The 12,904-nt window shown below is 44.6% G+C and overlaps 1 protein-coding gene across 1 annotated transcript in view; it reads left to right on the forward strand.

The window, feature by feature from the left end:
* Positions 1–1,643: 1,643 nt before the first annotated feature.
* The window catches only part of FAM149A (family with sequence similarity 149 member A), a 33,104-nt gene continuing 21,843 nt past the window's right edge, over positions 1,644–12,904 (forward strand). The window contains 2 exon segments of the mRNA XM_089903663.1: positions 1,644–2,344; positions 12,673–12,783. Coding sequence (XP_089759789.1) covers positions 1,659–2,344; positions 12,673–12,783 — 797 coding nt within the window. The 5' untranslated portion in view covers positions 1,644–1,658.

A 12,904-nucleotide genomic window follows, 5' to 3' on the forward strand; every position in this document is an offset into this window, starting at 1 on the left:
TTGACATGCCTTGGCCTACAGCTGCATCACTCCAACCTCTGCCTCTGTCATTATGTGGTGTCCTCCCTGGGTGTCTGCATTCAAATTTCTCTCTTCTTAAGGATATTGGATTAGGGCCCATGCTAATGACCCTGTCTTACGTTGATTTTATCTGTAAAGATCCTATTTCCAAATAAGGTTACATTCACACAGACTGGGAGTTAGGATTTCATCATATCTTTATGGGGAACACAATTCAGCCCGTAACAGATAGGATACATGCAAACACACCTCAGAGACAGACTGCTTTCAAGGCTGGGATTTGCAAGAGGAGGAGCTTTTCTGTAGCCTTCTTGACAGTATCTGCCTACTTAGAGAAAATCCTGTGCCTAGAGGGAAGTGGTTAGTAATGAAAGCATAGAAATACCTAAAGTTAGAGAGCTGAAGACAGGTGGGTGAATCCCGCACTGTTCATGTAGGGTTGCTCTTCCAAGGTGGAGGAGGGTGATTTGCTCCTATGGTTACTGCCCTCTGTATATGAAATATATATCATATATATGACTCACTCCCCTTGCTTTGATTCTGTGCTCACCTAACAATCTTCCAACTTAATTTGACCTCAACAGGAATTCCTCCCCTAGGGAGAGAGCAGAGGCCAACACTGCAGTTATTAGTTAACACATCTGAGTTGGGGCTTAGGCATCAGTATTTTTGAGGCATGTTGGTGGGGCTCCATCCTAAGAGGCTCGTCAGCTATGAAGGTCCTGGGCCTGTAAAATCAGGAACCCTGAGACATGGCAGCAGACAAGGGCTGCTCCCAAGGAACTGGGTGAGCTGAACCAAGCTTCACTCAACAATGACCCTTTTTGCTGCCTGTCCCTTCAAGTTAAATTACATATGTTCAGAATCAACCAGATGATTAGCAGCTTAAACCTGAAATCTCATACTCCAGAAATGATATGAATACATGTTTTTATTAACCTTCCCTCCTATCAGAGAGCTGGCCATGGTTCCTTTGGTCTTGTCAGATTGGGTAAGTCCCAGATCTTTTGGAATCAGGGTTATCGTTCCCAGGTTTATGGTCAAATTCCTCACCATCAGCCCAGAGTTCTGCGAATCTGGTGAAGCTCTAAGGGTGATGGAGAAATTAGAGAGTGTTCCTTTAAGGCACGGATCAAGGAGGGGACCAGGTGTCCGTTGTAGACGCAGCCCCAGGCTGCAGTCTGGGGCCCAATTAGCAGTGAGCTAAGCAGGGTTTTTGTTTAGCTTAGCAACGGCCTGCGCGGTCCCGGGGGCCCGTCGGGGTATCTGCGGCGGGCGGAGGCCCGGGCCTCTATCCTCAGCTCGCGGTGGCGCTGGCAGCTGCAGAAGTCGCCTCCGTGGGCTCCCGGACCCCTGGCCCTCGGGGTCTCGCAGCACTAGGGCAGAGAAGGGACTGCTCCCCGCGTCGGGGAAGGTCCGGCCGAGCGGGGCCGAGCGCCCGGCGGGGATCCTCCGCGTGGAGAGAGCACCAGAGGCTCCCGGGGTGCGCGGCTTGAGGGGACCCCACGATCCCCGTCCCCGCCCTGGGCCGCCTCGTCGCCATCCCTACGGGCGGCGGTGGATGGAGCCCCGCAGCCCGGCTCCCCGCGGGTTTGAGGTTCGGGCAGCAGCCAGGACAGCATTTCCAAGGCCAGGACATGAAGGTCGCTGTGTTGGACCTTGGGTCTCTCTTTGCCAAAATCTTCAAGACCTCTACGGCGCCCGCGGCGGTTCCCTCGCCGGTCGCCTCCTCCAGCCACTCGCGAGGCGCAGCCACCGCAGGGCCGGCGGGCATCGGGGCGGGCACCTGGCTTGGCACGGCCCCGCCCTTGACCCTCTTTCCAGCCCTGGCGCCCGACTCCCGCTCCGGTTCGCGGAGGGCGCCAGCCCTGCAGCAGCCGACACCCGCCCCGCTCCGTCCTCTGCTCGCCGCCTCCCACCGCCGGGTCTCGGTCGCGAGCCGCACGGCAGAAGCGGGAGGGACGCCCCTCTGGCTGCCCAGTAGCCCGAGAGCAGCCAAAGTCCGGTCCTCGCCCCCGCCTCTGCCCGCGGCCCCCTCCAGCGGCGTCTGCGGCGCAGCCGGCTCCCCAGCCCCCCTGGTGGCCGTGGCGCGGCCGCCCCCGGGCCCTGGCGGGGTCTTGGCGGCGCTGCCGTCCATCGGGGGCTCCGCGGGCAGCGGCAGTGTGACCGCGAGCGCACGGAACCCTCGCCCGCCCGGCCCCGGGGAGCGAGAGCCCGGCGCTCGGGTGCCCCCCGGGCCTGGCCCCGAGACCCTGTTCTTCACCCTGCCGGACCTCGGCGAGGAGTGGGCCTCGGACAGCGACTCGGAGGACGGCCGAGAAGCGTGAGTAGCGGCTGGGGCCAGGCAGGTCCTTCTTGGGTTGGGACCCCTGCGCCTCCACCTGTCACACCCAGCTTGCCGGGCGCCCGTTACAAAGCTGCACTATTTGCAGTAACTTCCACTAAGTGCCCTGGGTACGTCCCTGCACTTTTCTGGGATCCTTATTCCTCGGCTTTCTTTTCTTTGCAAACACAGGCTGTGACAGGCTTTTGATCAACTTTCTCGGAGGTTAGAATCCTCCGCTGTTCACTAGCAGAGAGGGAGGGAAGATGAAGCGGGACTTGAAGGAGAGGAGGACAAAGTTTTGTTTCTTTTCTAGCTGAAGCTTTGACTCAGGTCATTTGATAGTCAGGTTTCCTTAAGGACTTTGAAAGGAGCCTTTCTCTAATGCAGGATACGGCGGACGTGCAGGGTACCCAATACCTACACTGGCGGCTATAATTTTAAGAAATGGTGAGGCACACGGCGCCTCCCTCCTTTTCAAGGATCAGCCCCAATTCTCATCCTAAGTGGGATTTTTTTGTGTGTGAGACATTGAGTTGATTTACATATGTATAACATCATCTGACAGAAATGGATTTGTATCATAGAGCCTAGAGCTCCTGTGTTACTGCCATGGGGCCCTGAGGTACTCTGGAAACGCTGACTGACTTCGTGGGAGCCATCTCAATGGGAATTAGGGGACACTTCCCTCAACACACAGACATACACACACACACTCACACTCACACACTACCCTTTCACCACCAGGAGCAGTGATGAAAACATTCCTCTTGTAAAATGTGGATTTTAGAACAAAGGCAAATTTTATTTTTTTAATGAGAAGATGTAGCTCCTCTTAGTGGGTATAAAAATGTTCAGTCTTCTTGAATTTCACAAAAGGATAGTGAAATGTTCAAAGGCAAACCAGAAAGTCCCGTTCACGGATGGAGATTTCTGTATTGTAATCTAGCAAAGGAAGAATGGTCAGGGAAGAATGGTCAGGCCTGTTAGCAGAGAAGCTCTCTTCTCCCCCCAAAAATGGACAGGAAAACTTTTGCATTAAGACTGATTCTAACTCAATCAAAATTTAAATAACTATTGTCACAAAACTGCGTGACGTTCATCTCAGTGCTAAAATAAGTTAAAGAGTAAGTTGTTCCTTTTCATTTAAAATATTATATTATGAAATAGATGAATCAACTGATTTTTTTTTTCCCTAAGGAAAATCAGTTACATTTGGATAAGTGGCTAGAATACATATGTCTAAGGAATTAGGCCTTTGTTATTGGCTACTGGTCCTTAACATTTATGCAATTAATGTTTTATGAGCAAATAGATATACACACTGACCTTAAACTCTAGTCTTAGTGTTTTTTTCCAACAGGCACTGAAACATTCAGCATGGCCAGTGGAAAGCACTGGTGCTGGTTTCCGTTCTTAAACATCTTAAACCATGTTTGCATTGTCCAAAAATCCTTAATGGATACTTTTTGAATAACACTGTATTCGGCACTATTTACAGTATGCTAATCTACGTTAGCAAAGATATCCAATTGTACTGAAAGGGCAGACATTGAATTTTACACAATTGCTTTGAGGAATAATAGGTACAGATACGTGTGTTCAAGGATCTTCCTAATTATGTGCCTTTGTTCTCTCCATGGGACGTCTGACAGCCCTTCAAGTACATTAGTTTTATATATATTTTTACATATGCAAATAGTCATGTTCCCTTCCTTCCATACCCCCTTTCTTTTTTTAATCATGAAGTTAACAAACGGATAAGGGAAAGGAAGAAAGAAAGGAATTTTTCCTTCAGTCTTACAGACCTTTTGCATCTTGAAGTATATTTTTTTCACTCCCGGATTTCTGGGCTGGCTATTTATAACACTGAATAAACAAACATGCTTCAGCACTGGATTTAAATTTTACAGCTACTGCCTTATCTGTCAGTTTGCAGTTAGTGGCTGCTAGTTATTAGCCTGCCTGATGAATAAAAAAATCATGTACTTGGTTTTCTCAAGCCCAGGGGTGCAGAGAGTGGAAGATGGTTAAAGTAAGAATAAGAGAGGGAGGGGGGAAAAGCACAGCTAGAGAGAATGTGGATACGTGTAAAACAAGTGCAAGCAAATCTTGAGAAACATGAATCTAATTTGAAGACCACCACACTCATTTACAAAGAAAAGTCCTCATTCACAGTTTATATTTTTTGGAAGAAAACCCATGTATTTTACCTTTGACCTGATTCTGTCCTTGGCCTTTGTTAAAACGAAAAATAGTGAAATTAATTTGAGTGGGGACATATGCAAACTTTCAATTCGGAGCCTTTTCATTTTTCACTAAGGTGCTATGTAATAGCATGAGTTTTGATCTCTGATTCATGGATTAAATAAATGACTGGCCCACAGAAGAGGGGTTCGCCCTTTTCAGTCCACAAGACATACTGGTGGCCACACTTGAACCAGAGGCCGAGATACTGAGTGGCCTTATTTACCTCTCTCCTGCACCCCCAGATGTGCGATTCAGCACTTTCATCCTCACCTTCACCTCCCTGTGTCTTTCACATGTAAAGTTGTCCCTCATTCACACTGGTTTCTGGTCTCCCCAGCCCTCTTTCCTACCTCCTTTTGCATTTCCGGTTTGAACTACACAGTTATCACCTTGTAAAAGGACTTTTCGTTTGTTCTGTAAATAGAAGAATTTCTAACAGTAGATAAGGCAGATAGATGGAGAATTGCTGTGTATGAAGGTTGGTAGAGTTAAACTTCACATGGTCAGGAAGTATTTCTATCTTTTTAAAATTATCGCTGATAACAGAGAGTCATTGCTCTTTTGAGTGATTGAGTTTTCTTGTTAAAGTCACGTAAGTGTGGAAATATCATAGTTGGTGCCTGCAGGACTTGTTAACTTGACGGCCAATAAAATGAATGCAGGGACTTCTCTGAGGCAGCCCAGAGTTGGAGTGATACTTAAGGACCCAGGCAGGAATCCAATGAGTTGGATTCCAATCTCAAACCATTTGCTAGCTGTGTAATTCTGGGCAAGCTCTTCAGTTTTCCAAACTGTAGATTTTCCACCTGGACAAAATGGAGATAATAATACTTTCCTTATAGGGATGTTCCAAAAATACATTGAAATAATATTTTAAGTGCCTAACACATGGAGAAGTGTTTAAAAAATAGTATCTGATTATTATCTGCTTCTTGGCACAGGAATTAAAATAGAAAACATGTTTCATTGAAGAATACATTGCAGGAGAAAAAGAGCGACAGAAAAAATTCATTGATATTTATTGTACAACTGTAATAAATGGCATCTTTTAGTGCAATTATTTGGGAGAACAAGTTGCAGTACACTCTAATCTTTCATTATTTTCCCTGTAAAATTTACAGAAGATAAAGGTTACTTTAATTAGTATTACTACTCATTGCTGTATAATACCTGGAAGAAAATGTATTTGCCACCCTGGGATCAAACTTTTTTACTTTGCGAGACACTGCAGAATAACCAGTAGCATCACAAATCAAATCGTACATAGCCAGTACTTTGTATAGCTCTTGCACATTCCTACCCAGTGATCGTATTATATATATGCACAGCATATCTTTTTTTAAATGATAAACTCTTTGTCCTGTGACACTTAACACACACCCACAAAAGGCATTTAATAAATACTTATTATAAGAATAAATGAAAATATTTTCATCACAAAATCCACTTTCATGGGTTCCTAACCTTACAAAAATCAAGAGGAAACTTAAATGTCCTTCTTTAAGAAATTGTCTTGGGCCTTTCTGTTTCATTGTCTTGGAGTTTTCCCAGAGTTAGTAATGCTTCCTGCTGGGAGTTTGCATTTCCACAGGGATGAATGGTGAGCTCAGTAGACAATTGTCATATGACTGTTACTTTCTATTACAGTCATATGACCATCAATTTCGTTAAAAGTAGTAATGAACTTGACTTGGTCGTTCATGTCTAGCATTTGCTTAAACCCAAGAAAAGAATTTTGTTCTTAATGTCATACAGTAGGTTTTTAAGCTTTAAATTATCTTCTTTACTTTGTTATTATATTTGAAGTCTCAAAAATTGAATTTGACCTATTATGTTCTGCTGTGTATTTAAAAAACACATTCTGAATTTTTTCTAATGTGATAGGTAACGTGTGTACTTGATATGTTAGCAGTTACCAGTTAGTTACCTGTTACCAATCCGTGATAAGTACAGAAAGTGAGGATAAGTCTTTAGAAAAGTTTATAGCAATTGACAGAGTAACTTTATGTCTGTTGACTGATAACAAACTTTTGGATTTGTATTTTGTGTATCTTTTTTTCCATTTTACTTCCTAGTAATTTATTTTCATTACACTTAAAAAATTATAACATCCACAATTTATAGGAATTTTTTTTTTTTTTTTTTTTTTGAGGTATGTGGGCCTCTCACTGTTGTGGCCTCTCCCATTGCTCCGGACGCGCAGGCTCAGCGGCCATGGCTCACAGGCCCAGCCGCTCCACGTCATGTGGAATCTTCCCGGACCGGGCATGATCCCGTGTCCCCTGCATCGGCAAGCGGACTCTCAACCACTGCGCCACCAGGGAAGCCCCATAATATTATTCTTTACTTTTTTTTTTTTTCCTGTCATGTCTCCTTTCATATAAATAGTATTAGCAGGTATGTGTTTATTTTAGGTACCATCAGTTTTCCTGATTCACACAAACACACACACATACACACCCTACATATATATACATATGTATGTATCATTAATTTCAGAATTTATAACCACTTACCACTTTAAAGCTGATGATTTGTAAACATGGTGAGGACCCTAGTATCCGTAGTTCAAGAAATGGATCATTGTTTTGCTGTTGGTAGTTGGTTTCTTATTATCATCTTAGGGTTGTCCATTAAGAGTCAGATTCAAAATAAATAAACTGGATTTTTCACTATTAAATGTAATAGGCATGGTTTACCTCTGTAAATGCTGAGCTGGAGGAATAGGTGGGCTTCTTTGTACCTATTCAGATTTAGAAGGCCTTAGATCTCAAAGAAGAATGGATGGCCACAGCAGGCTGGACTGTGTTCCAGCGTCCCCTTTATTCATTGTAATTATTAAGAATCTCTTATTGGGAAAAGGCACGCGACAGGTGGTGTCTGCCCTTGGACATGTTACTTTGAAAATGTGTATTACTTCAGCCAACTCACCCGTATTTCTCTCAGTTTATGAAAATGGTGGTTTGGCCATTTTGCTGTCTCACGGCATAGAATCTGGTGACTCTAGTCCTGGTATTATTGTATGACTTCAAGATTGAAACAAGCACATATTAATAAACCAAAACACAGGTGTACTCTCCGGTTTGTAGAAAAGTTATTGGACTGTTACGAGATAAAGCATCTGTTTGAAGATGGGAGAGACAGGACGGCATCGGAAGCAAATCTTCGGTGCCTAAGTAGACCTAGAGTTCCTGTTAATCAGATTAGCATCTTGCATTTAACAGGCTGAGACTTGAATTTTTTTTAAACCTCCTTCTACTTCCCTGCCCTCCCCCCCGCCACGCCCAACTAGGAATCCTTCGATGGGAGGCTGGGGGTAGGTGAAATTGTCTGTATTTCTCCGGTTCATTCAAATTCTATTTAAAAGGATTAAGGACAGCAAACACCTGTCTGGGTAGCCCCGGAGAAGGGGTGGGAAGGCCAGACCGGTGCGCACTGGAGGCCCAGAGAGGGCAGTGGGGCCGGCGGGTGCCCAGAGGCCTAGTGGCCCGCGGTCAAAGCTCAGGACACTGGGTTGTAAAATGTGGCCCCTGGCAGCGGGAAGGGGGCACGGCGTGCTTTTCCGGAGGTCGGGATCCGGGGAGAGCGGGACGCGGACCGAGGGCAGAGGGCGGCGGGTGGGAGTGGGGGGCGCCGGCAGGCTCCGAAAGAGGGGACGCCACGGGTAACCGCCGACTGGCCCAGCCCGACCCCGGCGAGGGGCGTGGCGGCCAGTGGAGGAGGAGGAGGGAAGGGCGTGGGCCGGGAGGCGTGGCGTCGTCGCGCCGCGCCGCGCAGGAATCTGGCGCTTTCGGGGCCGAGGGAGCCGGGGCGGAGGAAGCCGGGGCGGAGGAAGCCGGGGCGGAGGAAGCCGGACAGAGGAAGCAGCGCCAGCCGGCCGGAGAACACCACGCCCATGGACCGCGCAGCCCGGGCCGGGAGCGACCCCGGCCGCGCCGCTCGAGACTCGCGGTTCCCGGCGGTGCCGCGGCCGCACGTGCAGGGCTAGCGGGCGGGGGCGCAGGGCTGGGCGGCCGGGGAGCCCGGGCCCCGGGGGCGCGGGGGCGCCGCCTGCAGGGGGCCGGCTCGGAATGGCAGCGCCGGACGGCGCCCAGGCCTAGGGGCTCTGGGCCTGGCCCGCGGGACGCGAGCCCAGACCTGGGGCTGATGGTGATTGGGTGAGTCCTGATCCGGGGAGGGGGGGATGAGCTTGCCTTCGTGTCACCTTTTTGTGCCACAAGCGTGATTTTTATCTGCTTGCGAAGTCAGAGTCCATCTGGTCTGTTTCCCTGCATCCATTCCTGAAATCTCGTGCTGACGCCATCAGGCCCTCCGGAGCGTTCGTGGCGTCTGAGATGATTTCTCTTCAGTCCCAAGAGCCGGGAGCCTGGGTTGCTTCTAGAATGAGCTTGTATAAGTCAGGGCTTACCATCCTGCGTTCCAACCCATTCAGAATGCAGTACTCATTTCAGACAATCTTTTTAAGCAGAAATATAAATTTTGAAAGCAGCCATCACTTTAATAATTGAATTTCATTTTTAAAATAAATTTATTTATCTACTTATTTTTGGATGCGTTGGGTTTTCATTGCTGCGCAGGCCTTCTCTAGTTGCTTCGGGGCTGTGCAGTGTGTGAGCTTCTCATTGCGGTGGCTTCTCTTGTTATGGAGCGCAGGCTCTAGGCACGTGGGCTTCAGTAGTTGTGTCATGCGGGCTCAGTAGTTGTGGTGCACGGGCTTAGTTGCTCCGCGGCATGTGGGCTATTCCCAGACCAGGGCTCGAACCCTTGTCCCCTGTACTGGCAGGTGGATTCTTAACCACTGCGCCACCAGGGAAGCCCCTAATAATTGAATTTCTATAGGGCAAAGTGGCAGAGGTTTGTGGGCTATCAAGAGGCAACTTTTAAAAAGTAAAAGTACATAATCTAGTAATTTCTTTGACAACTGGAATGGAGTGACTCGGGGAGATTGAGACTGAGCTTTAATTTAACTTTGATGCACCAACAAATTAGTGCAATATAGTTTGGTGGTTGCACTTCAGTCTACCCTAAAACCCAGATCCTGTTCTGAAATGAACAGCCTTTAACCTACCGACTAGCAGCATTTTATCATCTCTAAAATGTAAGCCGTATGGACAGGAACTAGTGTAAAACTGTTATGTATATGTATTATGTAATAAAAGCTTATTAGACATCCCAGCACTTTCAAGTTTTAAGATATTTAAATGGCACATACTGTAAATTGTGTATACTTTCCTAGACTCTATAGATTACATGAGTTGATAGATTACATGAGTTGATAGTTACAGGGAATTAAAGATGTTCAATATTATGCCTGAAACAACTCTACAATGCATGGTTAGAGGACAGAGAAACCACAAGATTCAAAACAAAACGTAAAAAGAAAAAAGGCAAGTTCTATACATTCTGTTCTTCATTCACAATGTCAGTAATGTGGTTTCTGGAGAGACATGGAGATCAGATGGCCTGGGTCCTGGAACCAGCTGCAGCCCTATCTGCTTTGTGACCTTGGAGAGTCATTGAGTTTACTGGGCTCAAATTCCTCTTCAGAATTCCTCTGAACTTCGTGGTCAAACGTATATGTTATTAAGCTGAACTCTGACGTTTAAGACATTCCACAGAAGTATAGGGACTTCGAAGGAGAGGAGGCAGGGAAGAGCCCAGGAGAAAAGAGCTGGAGAAACGGTGTGGAGGCAGCTGGTGTTTTCAGGCATATGTTTTATGGTAATCCGTCCCCTACCCAGCATCCCTGAGTCTTGAAGACCTCCTGTCCTCAGCTACACCTTGAAGTGCGTAGGAATGCTGATCTGCGCAAGGATATGCTACAAGCTCAAGAGAGGAATTCCTTCTTCCATTTTGTAAACAGCTTTCTTCTTAGTTTGAAAAGTCACCCCTTTTCCCCCTTAGAAAATGGCGAATTTTCTGAAGGAAGAAATTATTGTTCATTGAAAACAAAACAAACTGGCCTGAGTCTGATTAGTGAATTTAGCTTTCAAGTTGCACAAAAGGCAGAGGAGAAGCTCAAAGAAAGAAAGGTGGATGTGAGTGGATTAGACACTCCATAAAAAGTCATTTTGGGAGATATCTGCCACGCTAAGAGCTGTGGATCTTCTTTCTTCATAAAGGATGAAAAATTCTCTGGCAATATCTTGGATGTGGAGGATATTTTCATGTCCAGTCACAATGTCATCTTTTGTATTAAGCAGGAACATTCTGAGTAATTAGAGGGCCAAAGCACACTCTTTGTTTGAGGTACTAATTTAGTCTTTGCCTAGTGATTCTTCCAATAAACAGAGAGCATCTCTAGGTGTCAGGCAGTATTTTAAGTGCTACAGATAGAAGACATTAATAAAGTATCAGGAACATCCCAATAAAAAACTAAAGTCCCAAGAGAGATGTATATAATAGGAAATGCCGGGAGAGGTGAAAAAAACCCAAGAAAATGGTGTTTTCATTGTGTGGCATATGCCAGCAATAATAGCAGTGAAAGCAACCTGATTTACCCGGCTTGATTATGTAGACACTTTACAGACTCCATCTAATTTAAGTCTCACAACAACTGGAGAAGTAACTTCTCAAGCACACAGCCTGTCAGTGGCAGAGCAAGATTCCAATCCGTTATTATTCTATGGATATTACAAAAGAACAGTGTTTTATCTAATTCACCGCCCTGAGGTTTAAAATTCTTTCTCAATAACAAGCAAATTAACTCATATACCAGTATATATTTTGTAACATTCAAAGCAGATCTATTTGATGTAATTTTTTGTTGATTGCCTCTTTTATGTCATAAGCATTTTTATGTTTATCTAGAGTTATAAAGTCACGTGGAAATGACTGAATAGGGCTAGAGGTAAAGCAATTTATTGGCATAAAAGCTTGTCCTGTGTTCTTTTCTCTGCTACCCTTTCTTTAACATTTATTCTCAGGATTGCTTGGTGTACTTAACGACTGTTGAGCAATAGAGGAAAAAAATCCTATAATTCTGTTATTCTCTCTTGTAAAGATATCTATATGATCGCTCACCTCTGTTTATACTAATTAATTTGTTTTAACAATTCTCTTTTTTGTAGAGTACTGTAGGTATACAACTAAGGATAGAACTGATTCTCTGATAAATATTTTTTTAAAACTCTATTTACATACAGAAATATAAATGATGAAAATTAGGTACCATTTAATTGAAAACAAAAGCAAACTTTTTAAATGAGTGGTGTCCCTGTTAGAAATATTGAAAGTTGACATTTTTTCCCCAAATGACTATCATATCTTAAGTTAATATAAAGTATAAGTTATTTGTATGGGAAAATATTATTTCTATAAAAGAACAGAAGTTGTTTACTGTTAAACGTTAGGAAGGTATTTAACTAGAGGGAAGTAAATGTTTTAAAAGGTTCAATGAAAGGACATTTTAATGATTAACACTAACTGGGCTATACAAGCCAGGTTTAATGCCTTATTTAAAATTGAGAGATTTCTTCTGTTTTAGTTTTCCATTACTCTTAATATTTTAAAACTCTCTACAAATCAGGCTACAAACCAAGCTAGAATGCCAAACTAAAGTGAGTTATTGTTTGTGTGTTTCAGTCATTTCTTTTATTTCTTTATGTGTTTAGTGACTCAAACGAAGTTGATATATTTCGGAATTAATAAGGAATTATCGAGTATTTTTCGTGCAAGGCTGGTTGGCTTTTGCAAGCTCCAGGGCACCTGGTCAAGGGATACGAGGGACCTGAAATCTAGCTCATGTTTCCATTGCCGAGTTTTGGAGTGAGGCTCCACCTAGGTTTGGAGCAACTTTTATCAGTCTGGCTGAGTCACAAGAAGTTGTTTTTTTCCCAGTTTACATAACAGTTCATGTAGGTTAATAACAACCTTGATTCTAAGAAAAATTAAAATGGTAGGGAACTAGGCTCAGTGTCTTGAGGTGTGTGTGGGGTGTGTGTGTGCACACACATGTGTGTTTAGGGGGACATGGTAGGAGGAGAGGGGCAACTTTCTACAAAAGGAAATTTTAAATGTCTTAATGAATACACTTATTACATGACAGATACTTTTCATATTTTATTTTATATTTTCAGAAGAGGACTGCCAGAAGGATCTGGAAAGCAGAGTTTTGCTGTGAAAAGCAAAGATCCTTTACCTACACATTTTACAAGAAATGTACAGAAAGCCATTGATAAATATACCCGGTAAGAATTAGTCTGTTAAATGTGTCTGATTGCAGAATGAGAATGTGCCCATAGTGAATATGGGAAACAAAGTCACTGATGGGCCATGAATTTCCACAAGTAAAATTAGCAGTTTTATTTT

Source organism: Delphinapterus leucas, chromosome 21 (assembly GCF_059928025.1).
Source record: "Delphinapterus leucas isolate spDelLeu-1000000601 "Yukka" chromosome 21, BTC_Dleu_Yukka2, whole genome shotgun sequence".
In the NCBI taxonomy this organism is placed as follows: Eukaryota; Metazoa; Chordata; class Mammalia; order Artiodactyla; family Monodontidae; genus Delphinapterus; species Delphinapterus leucas.